General features: G+C 42.6%; 1 protein-coding gene across 5 annotated transcripts in view; it reads right to left on the bottom strand.

Annotated features, from left to right (window-relative positions):
* Positions 1 to 12,282, bottom strand: part of fndc3a (fibronectin type III domain containing 3A) — a 70,004-nt gene that overhangs the window by 42,355 nt on the left and 15,367 nt on the right. Inside the window, exon 1 of one of the 5 annotated variants that reach the window (XM_039821219.1) lies at positions 2,804 to 3,604. The exons of 3 other annotated variants lie outside the window; for them this stretch is intronic. In XM_039821219.1, the coding sequence (XP_039677153.1) occupies positions 2,804 to 2,815 (12 nt within the window). In that variant the 5' untranslated portion in view covers positions 2,816 to 3,604. Of the gene's footprint in view, positions 1 to 2,337; positions 2,452 to 2,803; positions 3,605 to 12,282 lie in introns of those variants that run through there. One more of the 5 variants, XM_039821205.1, reaches the window with a different exon arrangement.

The raw sequence follows: 12,282 nt of genomic DNA, 5'->3' as shown, positions 1-12,282 counted from the left end.
ATGGTACACTTAATGTGTGTGAAAGGAGAGTGTTGAATGTACTGTAACACACACAATCAATACACAAGCTCATGTTCTAAAGCAACTGTCACTGTCAATTTCAGGCCATATCATTTACAGAATCTGGGATTCTCATCTAAGAAGCAGTACAGTATGTATATCTATCTATCTATCTATCTATCTATCTATCTATCTATCTATCTATCTATCTATCTATCTATCACACACACACTTCAGTTCATGTTTGTCATACAAGCCATATTAAAGACTATAATAGGAGTGGGTGGATAACTTCAATGAACCAGGCAACAAAGATGTAAGATATAAAAATAGTTTGCTACAGAAACACGGCGCAGCGCAAAGCCCAACGTAAGTGTCTTTGCTAGTTTAAGACCGACGCAGTTGTCAATTTCCCGTCCAGCGCCAACGTTGTTTAAATAGCAAATGCACCTGCTCCCATCTTTGTGCCCATGGGCGTGGTGGTCTTACAGGGAGGTGTGTTCAGGTAGCCTGACAAGCCAGACCCACATCAAGATGTTGGGTCTGGGAACTCACCATTGACAGGCCTCAATCCGAGGGGCGGGATAAACAGTTGTCTGTCAAATTCCCTCTGCACGCAATAGGACAGCGCTACAACCAGGCAGAGCAACGAAGAAGGTAGCGAAGCGAGTTGATAGATTAAACTTTTGCCGTATCCGGTCAGCAAAACTCTGAACACATCTTCCTTTTTTAAGAATGATTTCTGTGCCGTTCTTTGTTCTTTTCCCAAAATAAAGCTTAACTCCAAGTCTTCCAGAAGACCGCTGTTCCCAGCAGCAGCAGCCATAAGCCCGCCCACTGACTCTATACACGATGTGATTGGCCTGACCAGAGTTCGGTTTTTCCAGCTCGCAAGTCAACGGAGAGTGCCTACACCCCCCTGGCTGCAAATTAAATATGCTGCCACTAGGGTGCATCTAGATTTCTAGGCTAGTGTTCAGGTGCATTCTGGGAGTATTGCTATCTTGAGGCAGTGGGAAGTGATCGTGCCGTTGACCAACAAAAACCTGGTCTGAAGTCAATAGCGCAGCATCTCACTGTTATTTTAACAGCAAATTAGTGCACCGCACGCGCACACTATGCTTGTCACACACACACACACACACACACACACACACACACACACACACACACACACACACACACACACACACACACACACACACACACACACACACACACACACACACACACACACACACACACACACACACACACACACACACACACACACACACACACACACACACACGCAAATCCTCCATCAAAATAGCAATGCACCAAGGTACAAACACGCCTGGCTTTTAGGGGGAATGGGAGAACTCTGATTGGTTTATTGCATGTTATGCCCAAAACACACCTATGATAAATGAAGACACTAAGTACAACCCTTTTGAACCATGCGCCCAGCGCACCGACCCTTTTTTCCGCTGTCAAACTAGCAAAAGTGGATTTGGACACGCCCTAAACGCACCTGCGCCATGCGCTTCACGCCATGCGCACTTAGATCGTTACAACAGGGCACTAAGACCTGTTTAGAATTATTTAAGACCTACTTCAGCAAATTTAAGAATTTAAGACTTTTTAAGGCCTAACATTCTGACCCAACGGAAACCCTGAGGAAGTGATTCTTATTTCAACCCTCTTTTAACTAGTAACTAGTTTAGTAAAACTAGTAACAATTAGCCTCTGTCTGAAAATATTGACTGTCAATATTTCAAATAGAATCATCCATGGTTTGTAACTGAACCTTTTCTCTCCATACCTAGTTTTAATGTGCAGAAAAACAACTTCCCTCTTCTAGAGTAAAAAGGCTTTACATGCATTTTTAAAGCTTTAACAATAAACCTAACATATTCTAAACTGTTAATATATCCACCTCCCATTAATGAGGGTCATAATGACTGTTGGAAATACCAGGTACACACTGCTACCCTACACTGAGTCATGCTGCTTCTGTCATTACAACAGACAAGAAAAGGCCTCATAAAAAAAAGGCATATTTTTTTTCCCCCAAGGAACTAACTTTTCAAACCCTTCAACCTTCCTGACAATGTCACCTTCTTTTGACAACAGCCAAATAAAACTAAAATTTCAAACAAAACTGAGGACGAACCATCTTTTTTTTCCCATTCACAAATCAACAGGTCAGATTATGTTCATATGACCAAGGTACCCTGAAACCTTTCCCTCTATATCATCCCAAATGCATCTTTCTTAACTTATTCTTCTTAATTGCTAAACGAACACACATAATTAGGTTTTTGTTGCCCGGCGCTGTGTGTGGGCGCTAGTTACCTCGCTCTTGTGGAAGTCGCTGTCATAGAATCTACACTCCGCTGGCAAAGGGCTTTGGCTACGGTTCTCGTCAAGCACAGAAATCATCAGCACCTCCATCTCTGACACTGCTCCCATTCATGTGCTCAGCAGGGAGAGGAAAGAACCCTTTGACTGCCACACACAGGAGCTCATATGTTCATACACACCCACACAGGCAGCGTCAGCAGCAAGTGTAGATGGTGGGAGGGGGATGCGGGGCAATGGAGGTCTAATTGAATCAAAGTCTAGGCACTTCACAGTCGGGCGTATGTGTGTACGTTTGTTGTCCACCCCCTTCTGTGTGCAGCAAACACCCCTCCTAGGATGAAGGCTCCCTTTTCCAATTTAAGCTCAACATTGGAATCAATACTTAGACATTCATTGCATGTTCACAAAATCAAACGGAAGGAAATTTTGCTTGCAAAAATATCTGACTGCTACTTACTGTTGCCCGCATTGCTTTTTCTCATTCAGGCGTCGCTACTCACGCAGTCACAGAGAGAAAAAAAAAAAATAAAAAGATGCTCCAGGGTCTATTAGACCCTCCACCACTTCACCCAGCCCTCATGAGAAATCACATGACCTGCGATGCTAACACATGTGGCTGGGCTGGTCCTTTTCACCCTCCACTTCCATCAACTCCTGCACAAAATCCAGGAAGAAAACTGGCGAGAGGCAAGGAGTGCAGCTGGAGCTATGTAGGCGGATGGGGCTTAGTCTCTTGCGCTGGATGTAGCCTTCACAGACAGTGTGGTGTAAATCTCATGTTTGCTTAGCCTGGTTCAGCCTCATCTGCTCCATAGCGGCACTCTCTGCAGCAGGCGGCTTGTTCACTCTTGCCTCTGGCTCCAGTGCAGCCTCCCTACCGGCAGTATCCACAGCAACCCCTTCAACAAATAAGCCACAGTGATGTCCGCGCCAAGCCTTCAGAGAAGGGATTGAAACCTTATCAGCAGCGAGCACTCTCTGGAAAAAGGAGACGGATGAACCCAAGAAAACAGGACCAAATATGAGAAGGATGATGCCTCAGTTTGCTATTCAGTTCCCTTTTTGCCTCGGTCACTGACTGCGTGTGAGCTCAGTTAACGCCTGCTGTGCGCCTTAATATGGTTACATTTAATAGCATTCCATCAGGGCGTGATCATAACACGGCTAAGCCGGCAAAGGTAGAAGGGTTCTGTAGCGTGGGGAGTCCTTTGTTCTGCCTTTTTTCACAACAACAACAACAACGGTGTGAGGGAGCCGAGCGACCCACGCAGCATCTGAGCCTGTCATATACGACTACGCTACAGTCCCTCTCCCTCCCCCCCGCTTCTCTCCCTCCCCCTCATACTCTCTCTGGCTCCCTCTCCCATTCACAGAGCGACACGCCATACACCCTCTCTTAATACTCCGATCGATGCGAGAGGAGATGAGGTGGTGGGAGTTCAATTTCAGAGCTCCAGTGCTCAGCGACAATTGCACCCTCGAGTTCTCCACCGTCTTCAGAGATCACAAAGCAGCCCACTGACAGTCACAACAGAGACACGATTTGTACAGCGACACAACAAACAACAGCTTGCAAGTATTCACTGCTTCTGTAACATCTGTCCGCATTCATTCTAAATGGATCATTTCTTAAAGCGACAGTGCCCATCACTCGATGAGCGCGTGTCGAGTAAAAAGATAATCTGCGTCACTGATTCTGCTGCGCAAGGGGTACACCTATGGTACATCCTCCACAAAATGAAATCCTACGCTTCCTTTTACTCTGCTTGAATCCAAAAAAGAAAAGAAAAGCTGGATTTAAGGAATTCGATAAATATAGCTACTAGCAGCAATGACTAGGATTTAATATATGTATGTAGTAAGATGACTTTAGGGAAATTAAAAACTAACTTAGGAAGAATCTTAAGAAAAAGAAACAAAACGGCACACACTAATAAGAGGTTAAAACTTGCTCTGATCAAATCAATGATGTTGTGGTCATTTTTCAACTACAATCAAGGAGTTATGGACCAAATCACAGTCAAACAAGGATAGTGCCCCTTTTCAAGTTGATTTCATTTTCAATACGTCTTAAATACATGTTGCAATAAACCAAACGTGCAATTTTTAGAGTGCTGCTTTTCAGTCATATTGGAAGAAAAAAAAAAAGCATGTGTCTGTAGACTGTTAAAAGGAACACGCCAACTTATTGGGACTTTAGCTTATTCACCATATCCCCCAGAGTTAGATAAGTCCATACATACCCTTCTCATCTCCGTGCGTGTTGTAACTCTGTCTGACGCACCCACCGCTAGCCTAGCTTAGCCCAGGTCCTGGAGGTAACCGGCTCCATCTAGCCTACTGATCCCAATAAATGACAAAATAACGCCAACACGTTCAGGTTTATATGTTGTGATTTGTATAGTCACAGGGTGTACAAATAACAAGTTCACATGAGACACAAACATCTTTCTTACCGTATACAAACTGGGAACTATATTCTCAGAAGGCGAAGCACTGCTACTTGGGCAGAGTGATTAACGCAACACCTGAAAAGCACCGTTGTTCCTCTCTCCTCACCACGGGTCTTCTCATGTGCTGTGAGCAAATCACTCCGCAGAAGTAGCAGTGCTTCGCTTTCTGAGAATACAGTTCCCAGTTTGTATACGGTTAGAAGACGGCTGTGTCTCATGTGACCTTGTTATTTGTACACGCTGTGACTATACAATCACAACCAAGGGGGCAAGCTTCACTTCAGAACTCGAACCTCCTATGGCGCCATTTTGACGCTACAAAGAGATCACCTCCCGTTAGCATTCCACTGGCTAGCATACATTTTGACGTCACTTTGACAGCGAATAACTTTACATCTGAAGCATTTAACGACTCTATATTTCTAAAGAAACACGACAATGTATAAAAGGCTCCATTACCTTGTACCTCACGTTATGGCTCCGTAGCAGACATTTTTGTAAAAATAACGATTGTGTCATAACCACGAGACTTACTGTCGCACAGTAGAGGAATTACCATATTGTACAGGAGAAGCTCGCAGGCAGTTTGGACTTACATTAGCTGTTTAGGTTTAATTACTAATGTTAACTAGCATGTTAGTGATCAATAATTAGCCTGTGCCTATGTTATCTCCTTACATATACCTACGCTCTCCATCTCTGTAAGATTGGGAATGATTGAGATTTCTCTTGGCACAGCTACCAGAAGACTTACAACTTTCAGACAGGTTGCTCACGTTTACGTTGTCTCTGTCAGTTGGAGGCTGCGCAGTAAAGCAAGTGATCACCGCAAAAGTGCTTCTAATAGCCTTCACTGGTCTCCGTCCAGAGCAACGGGATCTGTTGGTCCATTTTATATATGTAAATGATCCCAACATGTAAACAGGAACATGTTGGCGTTATTTTGTCACTTATTGGTAGCTGTAGGCTAGTTGGAACCGGTTACCTCCAGGATCTGGGCTAAGCCAGGCTAGCGGTGGGTGCGTCAGACAGAGTTACAACACACACGGACATGAGAAGGGTATGCATGGACTTGTCTAACTCTGGGGGATACGGTGAATAAGCTAAAGTCCCAATAAGTCGCCGTGTTCCTTTAATGTCACTCACAGCAGGCTCAGCAACTAAATAAACAAAATAAAATAAACCTTTAACTAGCAGTGTTTCCCCTATAATTGTACAGCAAAATCATGTTTTAATGCCAAAAATAACGCCAAATATCCATTGTGTTTCACCTATATTCAGTCTGCAGCGGCGCACTGCTGTGAGTCCAGTGGTGTATGTGGACCAACCGCCAGGCTAAAGCAGTCAACACTGACTCGGCACTACCGAAACAAGCAACTGGATGCAGCAAGGACTTTTTTTGTTCCTCCCTGCCATTCCCCACATATATTTACTGTAGAAATTGAGGCTGATGTCTATGGGCTGATGTTACAGAACAATTTTTATAAAGAGCCTGGAACTGGAATGGGGTCTTGGCCAAAATGGTGTTGCGATTTTGTTTTTCCATTCAAAGTTACAACTGCATTATATCGTTTTGTATTAGGTGATGTAATTAGTGTTTTGTAGGTTTAGAATATAGACAGGTTACTAAGATATTTTTAACCATTTTCATTCATTTAAGCTTGGACTGCTAATATTCTCTTGACTATTTCGCTTTGGATTTCAAAGGATTGCTTCATAATGTTAAATCAATTAAACAAAAGGCAAAACCTTTAGTTATCCCAGTTTTTGAGTAGCATTGTCTGCAACATTGTAACATATACATAGTAACACGTACAATACATAGCAGGGATGGAGTGGGGCTAAAAAAAACAGCCCTGGACTTTTTCCCAAATAGGCCCATCATCCGGCCATTCACCGCTAGCCGTGCGCAACAGACGCTAGCCAGGATGTCCTGATACATTGGCACAATACTGTAGCCTATCAGACAAGGTATTCACAGCAAGTAACATCTCAAAACCAATGATGATAATTGGGGTTGTGTTTATTAATTAAGCTTCAGCCTTCAAATAAAAACTAAAAATGTACAATGCCATTACATCTGCATTGAAAATAAAATACAAACAGTGAAATGTCACTGGCTACAGAAACCCCAAATTACACAAACTTGTAATTATAAAACAGTACAGAGTATTACTGACAACACTTTCAGAGATAAAGTAGGCTACTGGCTGTACCTGAACATGGGGATTAGATATTCTGTAGGCCTATACCAAAACTACACTGAGTGTTCGTTACTACCCTGTCATCTATGTGCTGCAACTATCTTCAACCTGAATGAACAAATGATTTTAAAAGATAGGTTATTAGTAGCCTAGAAATGTAGACACACCCAGCGGCAGCAAATTTAATTTGCAGCCAGGGGGGTCTAGGCACTCTCCGACTTGCCAGCTGGAAAACCCAAACTCTGGTCAGGCCAATCACAAGGTGTATACAGTGGGTGGGCGGGCTTATGCCTGCTGCTGCTGGGAACAGCAGTCTTCTGGAAGACTTGGAGTTAAGTTTTTCTTTGAGAAAAGAACAAAGAACGGCTCTGAAGTCATTAAAAAAAAAAAAAAAGGAAGATGTGTTCGGAGTTTTGCCAACCAAGCGATGGACGGGCCCTCGCGCCTCGGCGCGCGTCGGGGTTACCGTCGGGGTTACGCGACCGTACATTTGTGCGGCACTCAGACACCGCAAATCAATGAAAAGGGAACTCCCTGCCGAGTTCAACGATACCTCACACAAGACTCTACGTGATACGGTTCATTAGCTGTGGAAAGGGGCATGGCTAATGCATAGGGGGCGGGTCAAACCATCACCAATTAAAAATGAAGTCTCTGCTGAGTTCAATGACACCTCACACAAGATTCTACCTTAAACAGTTCAAAGCTTAAAAGGGGGCGTGGCCTGAGTAAGTGGGCGTGGTCATATTATAAGGGCCGGCTCAGTATCACATGTAGACCACACATTCTAAGTTTCATGTAAATCGGATGATGTTTGTCATATAAGGCGCATTTCCTGTTGCCAGCGGGGGGCGCTATCACCAAAAGTCAATTTTGGCCTGTAGGTGTCCTCAGACCTGGACCCTTGTGATTCGTGAGAAATTTCGGGCAGATACGACAACGTACACTCAAGTTACAACAATTTCTTTGTTCATCGCTAAACACTCAAAATGGCCGCCACGCCACGCCCACACCGTCTGATGAAAAGTTTTTCTTTTAACAACTTTTCATCTTTAAAGGTGTTGAGATGGTACAGACCAAGTTTGAAGTCCATCAGATGAAATCTCTAGGAGCAGTTCGTTAAAGTATAGCACCTTGACTTTTATGCCTACTTCCTGTTGCCACTAGGGGGCGCTATGACTTTAAGTAAATATCGGACTTTATTTGTCCTCAGGGTTGGACTCTTATGAATCCTGAAAAGTTTCGAGGTAATCAAACAATGTACACTCGAGTTACACCCACTTCCTGTTTCGGCAGCGAAACGCACAAAATGGCCACCCCGCCACGGACACGCCCCTATTCTTTTAACAACTTTTCATCTTTAATGTCTTAAGATGGCACAGACCAAGTTTGAAGTCCATCGGATGAAATCTCTAGGAGGAGTTCGTTAAAGTACGAAATGTGGAAATGGCCAAAATCACACTAATTTCGAACTTTGAATTCAAAATGGCGGACTTCCTGTTGGGTTTACTGCACTCTGATGGAAGACAGACAGAAAGTGCAAGCTAGGATTTTTTGGTTAAACTTGTGGTTAAATTTGGTGAATTATTTAGCCCCCTTCCCTGTTTGTTTGCACGTTTAGAGTGGTACCAATGCATGCCTGATGTTTTCCCATTTAATTCAATACCATAGTCTTCATCCTAGCAGCAAAAGTGCACTCACTACAACCTCTCATACACAACAAAGTCAAATCGCGGTCAACCGCAATTAATTTCAAATTAACAGAAACCTAACAAAAATTATTAAAACACGTTATGTCTGACAGCACTAAATGGCACGATAATTTTCATAATCATGATGCACACCCATGTTGATAGCTGACTATGCAATTCGCTAAGACAGGGATAAAGGCAGCCTATTATAATGTGTCCTGCTCCTGGCACTTACCAGTACCTCTTGCTGATGTGAAATTAACTCTGTAAGCTTTTTGCATTTTGCTGCATCAGTCTCGAGAGACTTGGCCCTCTTTTCTTTGAATTTCTCCCATCCACCTTTCTCCTTACATTTTCTACTAGTCACTGTCACGTCTAATGATGTAGGCCTATAGACTGGGTAAACCCAGCCCGATCTACCGGCGATTTGATTTCGCCCTGTAATGTTCAATCTTAAAAGATTGAGCAGAGCTTGGTCTGGTGATAGCCAGACTAGTAGGCCTACTCTTCTTCCTCAGTTTTTTTTACACGCAGCATATAAGTGATCGTATTAGCACCCCCTGCTATTGGCTGTTAATATCGCTTTATTAGATTTTTTGTGCCGTCGATTGGCCGTTCTGGACTTTTCCCGAACGCACAGATTGTCAGTCCGTCCCGGATACATAGTAACATGTACAGTAGCAAAACATTTGAAAAACTGCCGGGGGGGGGGAGAGAGAGAAAAAAGCCCAGGTAAAAGATTAACACATTATTTTTAGATAAGTCAAGTTCCTCTTCTGGTAACTCCACTTGCTTGAGGCAACTGCCAATCATAGTTTCCCTTATCTATACACAAAGAAGCTCCGCTCTAATAAACAATGCTGAATTTACAGTGCTACTGTCAAATACATTCAAGCTCTGCCCAAGCCATGCCCCTGGTATAGAATGACTATGTAGATGCCGTCACAAAATCAACTGTATGATGACTTCATTCGGAAGTGGATAGACTCAAACAGTGCTAGGATACTGCAAAGGTTACTTTTTACATAGATGACTAAGCACTGCAATGTGAAATGGTTTCCTGTTCACATTCACAACAAGGTTGATCTTTTTAACAGAGCACTGGATGGAAGAAACCATGCATTAGGAGAAGAACAATAAAAAAAAATAAAAAACACTGCCATAAATTCACAGAACAGTATGTCCAAACAATACATCTCATCCCCACCACTGCAAAGACTTGTGCCCTTGTAAAGAGTGTGTGGATCAATTAGCACACACTGTCACACAGGTGGCCACTGGTGTGTTTTATTACCCAGGAGAATGGGCCTGCTCTCTGCATTCATGGCTGTTAGCTCTGACGTTTTTCAGGCGTTGGTGACTCAGAGTTGAGGTTTCTCACTATTTGTTCCTCTTAATTGTTTACTGTGTGATGATGTGAACTAGCAGCTGGGTGGACAGGAAACAGTGGCCAAATGACAGGGAAAATCCTGCTAGTTGCGGAACTAGCCAGGAACTAACGCAGTCTCCCTGCAGCTGACGGCATATGCCAACATGTGCAAAGATAATTGATGATCCTCCACCCTCCAGGATGCCCTGGAAACGTTGCACGATGGGGAAAGTAGGATAGAAACAACACCTTGTACAAATAAATTTTTCTAAGAGGTGTTCATGCTGTAGCATGTCCTTGTTAATATGGGTAGTACTGCTTAGCAATATTAAGGCACAGGAGACATATGTTTTTATCAGAGGAAACGTTATCAAAGAACATAGTCAACCTGTATGATCCGAAACCTGAGTCACACAGTATTTCCCAACAGTTTTCCGTTTACTGTGTTAATTTGCTTTCATGTTTCCACTGAACGTCATTCATCAACTGTCACCAACCCCTACTGACTGATGATGACTTAGGGCCTTTTCTCTGGCGGGGCACTGGCTACTGACTACACCGTTAAATAAAAGCTTACAATGCGTACAGTGATAAAAGTACAGCACTCGCCAGCAACATTCAGTGTCTGGCTGAACTGCTCACCAAAGGTGGGCTTTTCTGTTGAAGAAGTGACAGTGAAGACACCAGCTCTTTTCTGAAAAGTTCAGAGAATTTCAACTAAAAGCGCCCAAAGCGGCCACATACAATCTGTCCTTTTTGGTTAGAATCGATAAAAAGGACCCAGGCCCTTTGCATTGAGTGACTAATGATGTAAGGTACATTATTATATTGATGTCATATGGTGATGTTAGGATTTTAGGAACATAAATTATTTATACTAAGAACAAAAAGACAACCTCAAATTTCTGACAAAATGACATCTGCCATTTTATTTTTTCCAATAACTATTCAACCACTGACATGACAGTCTTTATAAGCACCTGTGTCTACATTAGTTTGGTCCACCTGGACTTTGTCATGTCTCCACTTCTTTCTAAATCTGGTGAGACTTTATTCAACTCATTTTAAATAGGATTTATTATAGAATCAATCACGGAATGAAGCCACTGCAGTATTGATCTGGGTGCATGGTTTGGATCATTGTCCTACTAAATGTCAAATCAGCACCCAAATAATGGCTGCTACTGTGAAGAGGGACTGCCTGTATTGGGCTCTGGTCTTTGCTCCCTTTAAAATCTCCAATAAAAAGTACCCTGACATCTGATGCTGCTACCACTAGGCCTGTCACGATAACTAATTTTGCTGGATGATAAATTGTCCCACAAATTATTGCGATAAACGATAATATTGTCGCCGAGAGACCATTTTCATCAAATATAATGATAATGGCATAATAATGCAGGTACACCTTTACAAAGATCAATAAACTTTTATTTCTAAAGAATATTTAACTGGAAGATATTTTAAAAGGTCCCATGACATGGTGCTCTTTGGATGCTTTTATATAGACCTTAGTGGTCCCCTAATACTGTATCTGAAGTCTCTTTTATATAGACCTTAGTGGTCCCCTAATACTGTATCTGAAGTCTCTTTTATATAGGCCTTAGTGGTCCCCTAATACTGTATCTGAAGTCTCTTTTATATAGGCCTTAGTGGTCCCCTAATACTGTATCTGAAGTCTCTTTTATATAGACCTTAGTGGTCCCCTAATACTGTATCTGAAGTCTCTTTTATATAGGCCTTAGTGGTCCCCTAATACTGTATCTCAAGTCTCTTTTACATAGACCTTAGTGGTCCCCTAATACTGTATCTGAAGTCTCAGATGGCCTTGACCAACTGCAGACCTGCCAACCTTGAAGAAATTTTATGAGTACATGAATGGCTGTACGCGTAGTGAAACTACTATACAAATGTTTTCTTATATCCTGTCCAATATGTTGTGACCATATATTTGTTAGTCTAACCAACAGGAGGCAGAGAGAGCTAATAAATATGCCTAAGTACTTCTGTGTTAAAGAGGAGAGTCAGACCAGGTTAACGCGTAGCCTTCTTCTGATTACTGAAGGGAAATGAAGTAGTCCAAGTAATGATTTACTCATAAAGCAACTTTAAATAGGCCTAAAGCAACTACTAAAAAAAAACACAAGATTGAAGCCTGACCAAGACACAATTATAGGCTAATAAATAACACAGGTAAGATATTTTCAAATAGGCTTTTA

This window comes from Perca fluviatilis, chromosome 2 (assembly GCF_010015445.1).
Source record: "Perca fluviatilis chromosome 2, GENO_Pfluv_1.0, whole genome shotgun sequence".
NCBI classification, from domain to species: domain Eukaryota; kingdom Metazoa; phylum Chordata; class Actinopteri; order Perciformes; family Percidae; genus Perca; species Perca fluviatilis.
The sequence above is the reverse complement of the archived record's forward strand: the minus strand, read 5'-3'. Positions and strand labels throughout refer to the sequence as shown.